The sequence below is a fragment of the Bufo gargarizans genome, chromosome 2 (assembly GCF_014858855.1).
Source record: "Bufo gargarizans isolate SCDJY-AF-19 chromosome 2, ASM1485885v1, whole genome shotgun sequence".
Taxonomy (NCBI): Eukaryota; Metazoa; Chordata; class Amphibia; order Anura; family Bufonidae; genus Bufo; species Bufo gargarizans.
In genome coordinates this window covers 23,064,012-23,077,501 of record NC_058081.1, presented here as the reverse complement: position 1 = coordinate 23,077,501, position 13,490 = coordinate 23,064,012, and the positions used below count along the sequence as shown (strand labels likewise).

The 13,490-nt window shown below is 45.3% G+C and overlaps 1 protein-coding gene across 1 annotated transcript; it reads left to right on the top strand.

The window, feature by feature from the left end:
• Positions 1-1,429: 1,429 nt before the first annotated feature.
• Positions 1,430-7,699, top strand: LOC122925523 (zona pellucida sperm-binding protein 3-like). The gene is made up of 8 exons (XM_044276879.1): positions 1,430-1,879; positions 2,767-2,888; positions 4,196-4,299; positions 4,476-4,653; positions 4,720-4,840; positions 4,932-5,023; positions 5,412-5,551; positions 7,479-7,699. Exons 1-8 carry the CDS (start codon positions 1,430-1,432, stop codon positions 7,697-7,699), a joined length of 1,428 nt encoding a protein of 475 aa, XP_044132814.1.
• The last annotated feature ends 5,791 nt before the right edge of the window (positions 7,700-13,490 follow it).

Below are 13,490 nucleotides of genomic sequence, written 5' to 3'. Positions count from 1 at the left end.
ACGACAGTTGTTTTTATCGGTCCGCATAATGGGGTTCCGTTGTTCCGTGATCCGTTTCCATTTTTGTTTCGTTGTGTCTTCCTTTATTTTTGGAGGATCACCAGACATAAAGGAAAGTAAAAAAAAGTCTAAGTCAAGTTTGCCATGCAAATGATAGGAAAAAAACGGACACGGACGCGGATGACAATCTTGTGTGCCTCCGCGTTTTTTAGCGGTCCCATTGACTTGAATGGGTCCGTGAACCGTTTTCCGCGAAAATAATAGGACAGGTTATATCTTTTTGACGGACTGGAACCACGGATCACGGACGCGGATGGCAAACGGTGCATTAGCCGAGTTTTCAACGGACTGCAGAAAATAATGAAAAACGGCACAACGGACACAGAATAAAACAACGGTCATGTGCATGAGGCCTTATAGTCTATGGGTCCGTAAAAACCACAGATGCCATCCGTGTTTCACGGATCATTAACAAGAGATTTTTTGAAAATAATTTTTTAGCTGTTGAGTGTTAGTGAAACACGGATGCTACACGGACAGCAAAAAACGGACCCGCGGACCCAACATGGATCTGTCACGGGAAAAAACACGGATTGAACGCGGTCCGTGTTACCACTGATCCAAAACTGACACGGACGTCTGCATGAGGCATTATTGGTGAAGTGCAACTTTTCTCACAGACATTTTTGATGCGCCAATAAATGAGACCAGTCTAAGTGAATATGAACCTGTTGTACTGAAAAACAACCACCAGAGGGCAGACTAATGACAATGCACCGAATCTTAGGCCCCTTGCAGACGAACACGTCCGGATTATGTCTGGATGCGTTCAGCGAAAACTGCGCGATTTCGCAAACAAAGCCATTCATTTTTGTTTGCGATAGCGTTCAGTTGATCAGTTTTTATTACGCGGGTGCAATGTGATTTACTGCGTTTTTCACGCGCGTGATAAAAAACGGAATGTTTACAAACAACATCTCTCAGCAGCCATCTGTGAAAATCGCATTGCATCCGCACTTGCTTGCGGATGCGATGCGATTTTCACGCAGCCCCATTCGCTTCTACGTGAAAATCGCAGAATATAAAACATGCTGCAATTTTCACGCAACGCAAAAGTGATGCGTGAAAACCAGCGCACATGTACACAGACCGAATGAAATGGATGGGTCCGGATTCAGTGTGGGCGCTAGGCGTTCGCGTCACGCATTGCACTCGCTCGTGTGAAAGGGGCCGTATTCATCAACTGCTGTGCGACTTTTAGGCCCCTTTCACACGAGCGAGTTTTCTCTGCGACATCTCCTGTAAACCCCCCCTTTGATGCTGGATATTAATGACTGCAGCTGGTGTCGGCAGGTGGAGGCCTCAGAGGATGATGGGTGGAGTATAAGTCCAGGGCGGCTGCTCCCTTCTCCTTCTTACTCTGGCCACTATGGGGCGGTGTGGCGCTGGGTTGGTCTGCTTTGGGTTTTTAGTTCTCGTCCTTGGCCCAGACTTTGCAGCCTTTAAGAGCTTCTCTCAAATTCCTCGCCAAGTGGGTACCTGGCGGAGGCGGTATGAGGAAGCTGGGTGGAGTAGTGACCATAAGAGGTATCAGGACCCTCCTGTAGGTGACCACCCGCGGTATGGTAGGGGTGTTGTTGGGTATTCTGGAGGGGCGCTACAAGCCAGACCCCTGCTGCAGCAGCCCTCCCCGATCCGGGTGCGGTGCATGGAGGACAGGATAGTGGTGACTGTGATGAGGGATCTCTATGGGATTGAGACGCTGCTCAACGACTCCGATGTCACCCTGGGGCCCCAATCCTGCCGAGCTGGACCCCACAGTACGGACGCTGCGGTGGTCTTTGAAACTGGGTTGCAAGAATGTGGGAACAGCTTGCAGGTATTGTCAGTTGTGCTAATCTGATGGGAGGTGTAGTTCTTAGGATTGGCCACTTGGTGGCAGTGTAGAATTGAATTATTGTATTCCAGGTACATGGAGTTATCACCTATCCACAGGACAGAGGAAGGCTATTAGATTGCTGAAGGTCCTACCGCTGGGACTTCCACCGATCACGAGAACAGGGACCCCACGGAGCCCCCCCTAAAATGAGTGCTGCCCCTTCATTCATTTCCAGAGATAGATAGGTATGAAGCTCAGTTATTTTCTGGAACTCCCATAGAACTGAATGGAGCGGCTGTGTGCGTGCCTGACCGGGGGAGGGGGGCACGGGGGGTTCTTGTCATTGGAGGGGGTTACATCAGTAGGACCCCCAGCAATCTAATAGTTATCCCCTATACTGGAATACCCTTAAAGGGGGGGGTGTAAAATACAGGCCTACAGCTTTGTGTGTTGATCTCTGCTTGCCATCAGTGATTGAAAGGCAATCTCAAACAGACCTTATACTTCTCACAGCTGAGGGTTTGTTGCAATTGTACTAAGTATGGACATGTCTCTGAGCGGCCTGTAGCAAATACCACCCAGTTGTTGGTAGTTTTAGCTGGCGACATTTATTGTGCAGTCAGTGCGAAACTAGGGGGCGCTATTGTATGCACGTCTACGGAAATAAGTTTGCTGTCAGTAAATTGAGTATTTCCCCAGCTGACAGTTTGTTGCAATGTATCAGTATTGACTAAGCATGTTACAGACTCTCTACAATCCTGCACTGATACACTGTAACAACCCAGCAGCTGTCTGAGCAGCTTTATGGGTTCCTGCCCTGTATTACACCCAGAAGGATGGAGAAGGCTCCAGAACTAAACAGTGCTGGCTTGTGCTATGCTTTTCAGATGACCCCCGATGGGCTCCTCTATGGCACCAACTTGACTTTCAAACCAATGTGTGGTGCTCAGAACATGCCCATCACCGGCTCTAGCCCAGCTGTGGTTCCCATCCAGTGCTATTACCCCCGGTGAGTACAGCCTGCAGAGGGCGCCCCGAGCCTCAGGTCTGTAATGTGATCTGACCGATCTGTAGAGGTTCTGACTAAATACTTGGAGGTCTTACAGCTGAAGTATAATTACACCCTATACTATATCACTGCCCCTATGTACAAGAATATAACTACTATAATACTGCCCTCTATGTACAAGAATATAACTACTATAATACTGTCTCCTATGTACAAGAATATAACTACTATAATACTGCCTCCTATGTACAAGAATATAACTACTATAATACTGCTCGTATGTACAAGAATATAACTACTATAATACTGCCTGCTATGTACAAGAATATAACTACTATAATACTGCTCCTATGTACAAGAATATAACTACTATAATACTGCTCCTATGTACAAGAAAATAACTACTATAATACTGCCTCCTATGTACAAGAATATAACTACTATAATACTGCCTCCTATGTACAAGAATATAACTACTATAATACTGCCTCCTATGTACAAGAATATAACTACTATAATACTGCTCCTATGTACAAGAATATAACTACTATAATACTGCTCCTATGTACAAGAATATAACTACTATAATACTGCCTCCTATGTACAAGAATATAACTACTATAATACTGCCTCCTATGTACAAGAATATAACTGCTATAATACTGCCTCCTATGTACAAGAATATAACTACTATAATACTGCTTCTATGTACAAGAATATAACTACTATAATACTGCCTCCTATGTACAAGAATATAACTACTATAATACTGCCTCCTATGTACAAGAATATAACTACTATAATACTGCCTCCTATGTACAAGAATATACCTACTATAATACTGCCTCCTATGTACAAGAATATAACTACTATAATACTGCTCCTATGTACAAGAATATAACTACTATAATACTGCTCCTATGTACAAGAATATAACTGCTATAATACTGCCTCCTATGTACAAGAATAGAACTACTATAATACTGCTCCTATGTACAAGAATAGAACTACTATAATACTGCCTCCTATGTACAAGAATATAACTACTGTAATACTGCTCATATGTACAAGAATATAACTACTGTAATACTGCTCATATGTACAAGAATATAACTACTATAATACTGCTCCTATGTACAAGAATATAACTACTATAATACTGCTCCTATGTACAAGAATATAACTACTATAATACTGCTCCTATGTACAAGAATATAACTACTATAATACTCCTCCTATGTACAAGAATATAACTACTATAATACTGCCTCATATGTGCAAGAATATAACTGCTGTCTCTCGAGCAGATACGGTAATGTGAGCAGTCAGGCCATCAAGCCAACCTGGTTTCCATTTTCCAGCACTGTGTCCTCAGAAGAGCAGCTGGTCTTCTCCTTACGTCTGATGACCGGTAGGTTCACAGCCAAATGTGCCGTATATAATGTAATTATAAAGCTGCTCTTTGTGGAGGGGTCTGTTTTCACAGAGTATCCTGGCTCATGAATAGAATGCCAGAACTACAGTGAAGACTGATGGTTGGACACCTCTTGTCTTCTGCGTATTATAAATGGACTGTTGCTTTGGCAGAGGACTGGAGCACCCCCAGGCCATCGCTGGTCTTCAGCCTTGGAGATGTCTTCTACATCAAGGCTTCTTTGGAGGGTGAGAACCACGTCTCTATGATCCTATTCATTGACAGCTGTGTGGCCACCACCTCTCCCGACCCCAGCTCCAGCTCCCGCTATGAGATCATCGCCTACAGTGGGTATGTAGCCCCCGGTTCCTGCGGACGTGGGGTCATGGGGTCCCCACTAATGGTCTTCATCCATAGGTGCCTGGTGGATGGGACCCTACAAGAGTCCTCCTCTGCTTTCCGATCTCCAAGACCCCAGCAAGACAAGCTGCAGTTCATGGTGGATGCCTTCCAGCTTGTTGACTCCCAGGCGTCCATGGTAAGGGTCATCATGGGGACTGGCAGAAGAGTGCCCCCTAAGGGGGTTGTGGTCATACCTTTATCGGGGCTTTTTGACTTATCGCCCTTAGATCTACATCACCTGCTCCTTGAGGGCGGCTGCAGCCACCCAGGTCCCCGATCCTATGAACAAGGCTTGTTCCTACAACAAAACTTCCAACAGGTAAGACTGTGGCCCTAAGTCTACAGGGGGCCCCTGTGCTGCAGGGGCTTTAGAGCAGTGACCTCTAGTGACAGCTTGCGGACATGCATGAAGGTTTCTGTGGCCTGTAGCTTCCCAATAGTCTCAGGTGCGACTCCCTCCAAACACAGGTTGGAGACCCCCAGTCTGCAGGATTCATTGGTTGTAGTACCAGTACTGGCCACTGGGTGGTGACAAAACACCAGCCTAGAATGTACATTGAGCACCAGAACTACACTTCTGCACTGGACCTTCCATGAAGGGCTCCCCTTTAAAGGGGCATTTTTCTGCTTGCTGTCAGTGAATTGAAACCTAATTCCATAGCTCGATGACCTGCTGGAGGTATAATGCTGATCCTCTGTCTCCTCAGTTGGTCGGCTGTTGAGGGCCCCAGTGATATCTGCCAATGCTGTAATACCCAGGACTGTGCCGCCCTCTACGGTGAGAGCAGAGGTTGGGACCCGTCCTACGGAAGACCAAGAGCATCGGGCAAGAGACAAATTGGACAAGGTCAGTAACTGAGCATGACTGTAGAAGCACAAAGCTGGTGCTGAGCGTCCTTACACAGGACTGCTGGACATAGTCAATGACCAGCTCAGCTCTGCTACATCTGGCAATATAGCTTTCACTACTTATGCTGTCCATGGTCACCCCATGTTTACTGTCAATGAATAGCAAGCTTAAAAACCTGTTGTAATGTGGTCCTGCTCACAGCTGATGGGTTGTAACAGTGTATCAGTGTAGGTAGTCCTATGCAAGGTCAAGACAGGGGCTCACATCTCTCTCCTAGCTGCAGTTTGTATTTAAGGTATCTGCAAGTCTTCCTACTCCAGTCACTTCTAAAGCTGCATTTAGAATGTTGCTGTTTTCTTGTTACCAGGTTGGAATGCATTATGGGTCGTTTAAAGGTGGTAACATAGTACATAAGGCTGAAAAGACATTTGTCCATCCAGTTCGGCCTGTCATCCTGCAAGTTGATCCAGAGGAAGGCAAAAAAAAAACCCTGTGAGGTAGAAGCCAATTTTCCCAACTTTAGGGGAATAAAAAATTCCTTCCCGACTCCAATCGGGCAATCAGAATAACTCCCTGGATCAGCGACCCGTCTCTAGTAGCTATAGCCTGTAATATTATTACACTCCAGAAATACATCCAGGCCCCTCTTGAATTCCTTTATTGTACTCACCATCACCACCTCCTCAGGCAGAGAGCTCCATAGTCTCACTGCTCTTACCGTAAAGAATCCTCTTCTATGTTTATGGACAAACCTTCTTTCCTCCAGACGCAGAGGATGTCCCCTCGTCACAGTCACAGTCCTGGGGATAAATGGATGATGGGAGTGATCTCTGTACTGACCCCTGATATATTTATACATAATAATTAGATCTCCTCTCAGTCGTCCTTTTTTCTAAAGTGAATAATCCTAATGCTGATAATCTTTCAGGGTACTGTAGTTGCCCCATTCCAGTTATTACTTTAGTTGCTCTCCTCTGAACGCTCTCCAGCTCTGCTATGTCTGCCTTGTTCACAGGAGCCCAGAACTGTACACAGTACTCCATGTGTGGTCTGACTAGTGATATGTAAAGTGGTAGGACTATGTTCTCATCAAGGGCATCTATGCCCCTTCTGATGCAACCCATTATCTTATTGGCCTTGGCAGCAGCTGCCTGACACTGGTTTCTACTGCTTAGGCTACTTTCACACTAGTGGAACGGACCTCCGACAGGCTGTTCACACGACGGAACAGCCTGCCGGAGGTCCGTGCCATTAGTGTGAAAGTAGCCTTAGTTTGCTGTTCACAAAAATTCCTAGGTCCTTTTCCATGTCAGTGTTACCGAGTGTTTTTCCATTTAGTATGTACGGGTGACTTGCATTATTCCTTCCCATGTGCATAACTTTACATTTGTCAGTGTTAAACCTCATCTGCCACTTCTCTGCCCAAGCCTCCAGTCTATCCAGATCCCTCTGTAGCAGTATACTGTCCTCTTCAGTGTGTGTGTTCTTCAATTAGTCTTTATTTAAAAAAATTATTGCGCCGTTGTCAGAGGGTTAACGGTTTGTCTAGCTGTGTGAATGGTACTCTCACGTTGTGCCGTCATCTAATAACCCTTATCTCTAATTTTACTAAGAGGTCATAAACACTTATTTAAGCCACATTCTTGTCAGCAATCTACGAATTGAGCTATAATGAAGGTCAGAGATGAGGAGCCGTCAGCTGAGCAGCCTGATGGAACCCTAAAAATACAGAGCCTGCTACTGGAGAATCTCAAGACTGTACAGAGAAAGAGGCTCAACATTTTTAATAAAGACCAAATGATTTTTAGCTCAAAATTAGTACAATGTACTAATTTAAACACAAATTTGGCCCCTAAGGTATCCATAGCCTTTAAACATTGAAGTGCCTGCGCCCTGTTTTCTGACCCTCTGCCTCTTCCTACAGGACCCTGGTTGGCGGACAGGCAGGCGCTGGCATCCGTGGGACCGCTGCTGGTGCTGGGAGAACAGCAGAGACATTCTCTTGCAGTGCCTGGGTCCAGCACTATAGAAACGTGGATTCTGGTGGGGGTCGGCGGTCTCGGTTTTGTCGTTGTGCTCATCTGTGGTGCCGTCATTGGACGCTCTATGAAGAAGAAAGGGCCCCCCCCAGATGTAGAGAAATAAAGGGGCGCCCATTTTCTCAGGCCTGAAGGTCCTTTTATTTAAGAGTTGACCATGACTTTTTAAAAGGGAACTCCATCACAGCTGCCCTCCCAGCTGTTGTAAAATGCCTAAATGCTCCTTGTCCCATGATGCATTGCTTTTAGTCTGCTACACTCTGCATGTCCACCCCAGGAGGAGCTCTGTTTTTGCAATACTTTGGGCACTAAAAAAACTAAGTGGAAAATGGGGGTGGAGACATTTTAAGAGTGAGAACGCCCCTTTTGACCACAATTGGCGTTGGGGTTGGCCCATCTGGGACATTGATAATATCAGAATCCCACGTCTGTGACCCGCTCCCATCTCCAGAAGGGGGCCCCTGAAGTAAACTGAGAGCAGACCGTGCATGCGCAATGGGATCTCTGTTCTGGAGATTTGTGTGGGACCCGCTCCTGTCACTGATGGCATACCCAAGCAAACTGCATCAATATCCCAGATGGGCCAACCCTTTTAAAGGGGTTGTCCAGGATTAGACTAACTTGGCTGATTTCTTCCAAAAACAGCACCACACCAGTCCGCAGGTTGTATGTGGTATTGCAGCCGTGCGCCATTGGCTTCACCAGTGCTGAGCAGGAATACTATGTGTGGTGCTGTTTGAAGACCTGCTTTTCTAATCCTGGACAGCCCCTTTAATCTATTAGTGACTGCCAATATGCGGTCACTAATGGGACTAAGCCTAGGCCTTATTGTTACCTAGTATTGGTACTCCGCAGGTCCCCCTTTAAAGGGATAAGCAAGACCTCAGCTGTCATGACAGCCAACTTCCTGCTCTATCTGGGTAACCCCTTAGATGCCGAGGTCAATAGTGAGCGCGGCATGTAAACGGCTTAGAAGAAGGGAGCTTCCTCTGTTAGGCACTGTCACACCAGCGAATGAGGTTGAGGGGTACAGATGGCTTATCATGGCAGCTGTAATTGGGTATAATGTATGCCTATCAGGCTCCACTGCCCCCTGGCAGCTGTCAGTTTAATGGGTAATACTGTACTGCATAGGTAGTACAGTGTATTATACAAGCGATCCGAACATCTGATTCTAAAGCGTTGCAGAATATGCTGGTGTTATATAAAGATTATTTCAGTGTTAAGATCACCTGTCAGGTTAAAAAGTGAACGTTGTAAGTGTATAAAAAAAAAAAATTACTTGTCAATGAAAAGTTGCAAAATTTCCATTTATTTGGACGGCATTATATGTATTTTTTTTGTTACTGGTCGTCCCACAACAATCAATCCCTCACACGGCTCTGTAAAATGAAAAATAAAAGTTATGGGCCTTGACATGTGGAGATGCGGGTGTATAACTATATTCACACCCTTTTCATTGGGCAAAAGTAGTAAATAGATAGAAGTATTGTTTCATCGAGAATGGGATTTGGAGTTTATAATAATGATTAAGCTTTTGTAGAATTCCCCTATGGAGAGATTGCATATCAATGGGGCTTTGACATCGAATTTTACTTTGAATAGAGGTACCTGTCAAGGTTGTCCATTTTCTCCAATGTTATTTGAGATAGTGTGTGTGTGTGTGTGTGTGTGTGTGTGTGTGTATATATTAGTACAGACCTAAAGTTTGGACACACCTTCTCATTCAAAGAGTTTTCTTTATTTTCATGGCTATAAAAATTGTAGATTCTCACTGAAGGGATCAAAACTGTGAATTAACACATGTGGAATTTTACTTAGTTGCTTTTTTCTTGCCATAATACAAATTCTAACAGTCTATTCAGTAGGACTATCAGCTGTGTATCCACCTGACTTCTCCACAACGCAACTGATGGTCCCAACCCCATTCATAAGGCAAGAAATCCCACTTATTAAACCTGACAGGGCACACCTGTGAAGTGAAGACCATCTCAGGTGACTACCTCTTGAAGCTCATCAAGAGAATGCCAAGAGTGTGCAAAGCAGTAATCAAAGCAAAAGGTGGCTACTTTGAAGAACCTAGAATATGACATATTTTCAGTTGTTTCACACTTTTTTGTTATGTATATAATCCCACATGTGTTAATTCATAGTTTTGATGCCTTCAGTGTGAATCTACAATTGTCAGTCATGAAAATAAAGAAAACTCTTTGAATGAGAAGGTGTGTCCAAACTTTTGGTCTGTACTGTGTGTGTGTGTATGTGTGTATATATATATATACAATTTATATTATTTTACACATTTAGCCTCTAGTAGTGTTGGTTGAGCACAATGGGAGAACCCGAGTATTAATCCAGGCCCCCTGCTCTGAAGAGGGGAGGGTGTCTGGTTCATAGGAAAAGGTCAGAAATTGATGGAAACACCTACAAAATTGTTCAGCATGGGGATGATGTCTGGATGCATCTTGGACTCCCAGGTCGCTGCTGGGAACGATGTTGTCTGAGTAGTACGCCACTTTTACAGACTGACAATAATATGCTCAAAACCGAAGATAAAATCAATTTTTATTTATTTTGAGTAAAATTTGTTAGGAAACATTCTTTCCTGTATATAAAGTGCAAGTTCTGCCAAAAATTACAAGGAAGCAACACTCCAATACACCCTTTATTACACATAAAGGAGGGAGTTATACACACCCTTGAAAAATTATGATTGATGGCCTGCAGGTGACTATCTACAACATTAGGGGCGAGGACCTGCTGCTGAGCTGACCATCTAAAACAGGGGCGAGAACCTGCTGCTGAGCTGACCATCTACAACATTAGGGGCGAGGACCTGCTGCTGAGCTGACCATCTACAACATTAGGGGCGAGGACCTGCTGCTGAGCTGACCATCTAAAACATTAGGGGCGAGAACCTGCTGCTGAGCTGACCATCTAAAACAGGGGCGAGAACCTGCTGCTGAGCTGACCATCTAAAACAGGGGCGAGAACCTGCTGCTGAGCTGACCATCTAAAACAGGGGCGAGAACCTGCTGCTGAGCTGACCATCTAAAACATTAGGGGCGAGAACCTGCTGCTGAGCTGACCATCTAAAACATTAGGGGCGAGAACCTGCTGCTGAGCTGACCATCTACAACATTAGGGGCGAGAACCTGCTGCTGAGCTGACCATCTACAACATTAGGGGCAAGTGCAGCCTAATAAGCATGTGTTGATATGATGGGGGAGGAGGGCGAGAAAAGGAAGATTGAACCATATACCCTTTCCTCTGCTGTAGTAGAGAAGTCGGGGTCAATCCAGGCCTTGTTCATTTTGATAAGTCATCCTGTCAGCATTTTCAGTTGACAGTCAGATGCGCTTATCTGTTGTTATGCCCCCGGCAGCACTAAATATCTGCTCCAATCCAACCAACCACCTGGTCGCACTGGTCTGACTTTGCGAGTGGTGCTCTGCAAACTGGGACGTGAAGCTCGGTATCGTGGATGAGTGCGTTTCTGGTGCTCTGGCAGCAGGCTCAGTTTCACCGCGCACAGGGCCACGGTCTCTGCATGAACCATCAGCAGCACGGCCACTTCCCCGTCCCTTACTGCTCGCCTTCAGCACATTGAATGGTATATATGCTTGCAAGTATGTCACACGTACAGTAGCGCAGGTTTAGTAAGTGTATGTGCAAATAAGGTACATGTTGGATATTGGGTGATCTTTCCAAGGTAAACTGTCATAAATATGAAAAGATTCCTAACCAGAATAATGTTCCTGGCGGGACCTATGATTACCCGAGTGTGGTTTTCACGTAATATTCCAAACAGGGCCGTCTTTAATATTGATTGGGGCCCCCGGGATCCTGCCTTCCCACACCCTAGCATGCAATCCACCACAACACACACCTTGTAGAGTAGTAAACTGTAATAATGGTGAGCGGCCACTAGAGGTGTTTACATTAGAACGCTTGCAGAGACGCGCTATAGACACCGGAACTACCACGTTCAGCTGTTGTGGTTCTGGTGACTATTGTGTCCCTTAATACAGAGAAGAAAAAGAGTCAGCACAAAAGTATCAAATAAAATGTCTGTATTCTAAAAATTAAAAAAAGCACAAATATATAGTATTTTGCAGATTACTTTTTTTTATAGTACTGTACTACTACCCCCTCCATCCACCCTACATACAGGGTAATACAGCGCCTCATTCCTCTTACATCCAGTGATGTCTCCTTTGATGTTCTCTTTCTTCATCTTCTCCTTTCAGACCTTCAGACCAGACACCATTTTTCAGCCATTTCTCGTCTCTGCAGTTTGACAAAAAAATAATAATCTTAGTTTACTACTTTTCCATCATCCTCCCATCTTCTGGACAAATCATCATACCACCCCCAATACTATACTGCAGAGACAGATAAACCCCCTGATAGTAGTACCATGCAGATAGTGCCCTTCAATAATTGTCACACAGTGCCCCAAAATAACTGCGCCCAGCAAATAGTGCCCCTGACACTAATAGTGTAAACATAACGTCCCCCAAATAACTGTGGTAAGCTGATACTGTGCCAAGGTGCCCCCACAGTAAAGTGCTCCCAAAAGTCCACACATGGTAGTAATAGTGCTCCTACAGTGCCCCCAACATGTCCACTGTGCTCCAGAAGTAATAATGATCCCATAGTGCCCATACTAGTAATCATGTTCCCCATAGACCTCTAGTAGTAATGAAGCCCATCATAATGCCCCCAGTAGTAATTCTCCTTATAATGTGTGCCAGTGCAAAAAATACCCCCTTTTAATGCCCCCAGTTGAGCTAATGTCCCCATAGTGCCCCCATAATGTGCCAGTATAAAATACGACTATATAGTGCCCCCAGTAAATGCTCCCATAGTGCTCCTGCTACCCCCTTCTTCCTAGTGCCCCCCATAATGTACCAGTATAAAATGCCCTTATATATTGTGCCCCAGTAGATGCCCTCAGTGTCCCCCATAATTTGTAAGTATAAAATACCCCTTCTTAGTGCCCCCATAGATGACCCCATAGTACTCCTCTCTCCCCTTCCCCATAATACCCACCATAATTAGAGTTGAGCGAACACCTGGATGTTCGGGTTCGAGAAGTTCGGCCGAACATCCCGGAAATGTTCGGGTTCGGGATCCGAACCCGATCCGAACTTCGTCCCGAACCCGAACCCCATTGAAGTCAATGGGGACCCGAACTTTTCGGCACTAAAAAGGCTGTAAAACAGCCCAGGAAAGAGCTAGAGGGCTGCAAAAGGCAGCAACATGTAGGTAAATCCCCTGCAAACAAATGTGGATAGGGAAATGAATTAAAATAAAAATTAAATAAATAAAAATTAACCAAAATCAATTGGAGAGAGGTTCCATAGCAGAGAATCTGGCTTCCCGTCACCCACCACTGGAACAGTCCATTCTCAGATATTTAGGCCCCGGCACCCAGGCAGAGGAGAGAGGTCCCGTAACAGAGAATCTGTCTTCATGTCAGCAGAGAATTAGTCTGCATGTCATAGCAGAGAATGAGGCTTCACGTCAGCCACCACTGCAACAGTCCATTGGCATATATTTAGGCCCAGCACACACACAGGCAGAGGAGAGAGGTCCCGTAACAGAGAATCTGGCTTCATGTCAGCAGAGAATCAGTCTGCATGTCATAGCAGAGAATGAGGCTTCACGTCAGCCACCACTGCAACAGTCCATTGGCATATATTTAGGCCCAGCACACACACAGGCAGAGGAGAGAGGTCCCGTAACAGAGAATCTGTCTTCATGTCAGCAGAGAATCAGTCTGCATGTCATAGCAGAGAATGAGGCTTCACGTCAGCCACCACTGCAACAGTCCATTGGCATATATTTAGGCCCAGCACACCAGGCAGAGGAGAGAGGTCCCGTAACAGAGA

Excerpts from the sequence above, each read along its gene's own strand:
- LOC122925523 (XM_044276879.1), top strand. The coding sequence starts at position 1,430 with ATGGGGCGGTGTGGCGCTGGGTTGGTCTGCTTTGGGTTTTTAGTTCTC. Across the intron at positions 4,841-4,931 it reads TTGACTCCCAGGCGTCCATG|ATCTACATCACCTGCTCCTT; the intron begins GTAAGGGTCATC and ends TATCGCCCTTAG. Across the intron at positions 5,552-7,478 it reads CAAGAGACAAATTGGACAAG|GACCCTGGTTGGCGGACAGG; the intron begins GTCAGTAACTGA and ends CTCTTCCTACAG.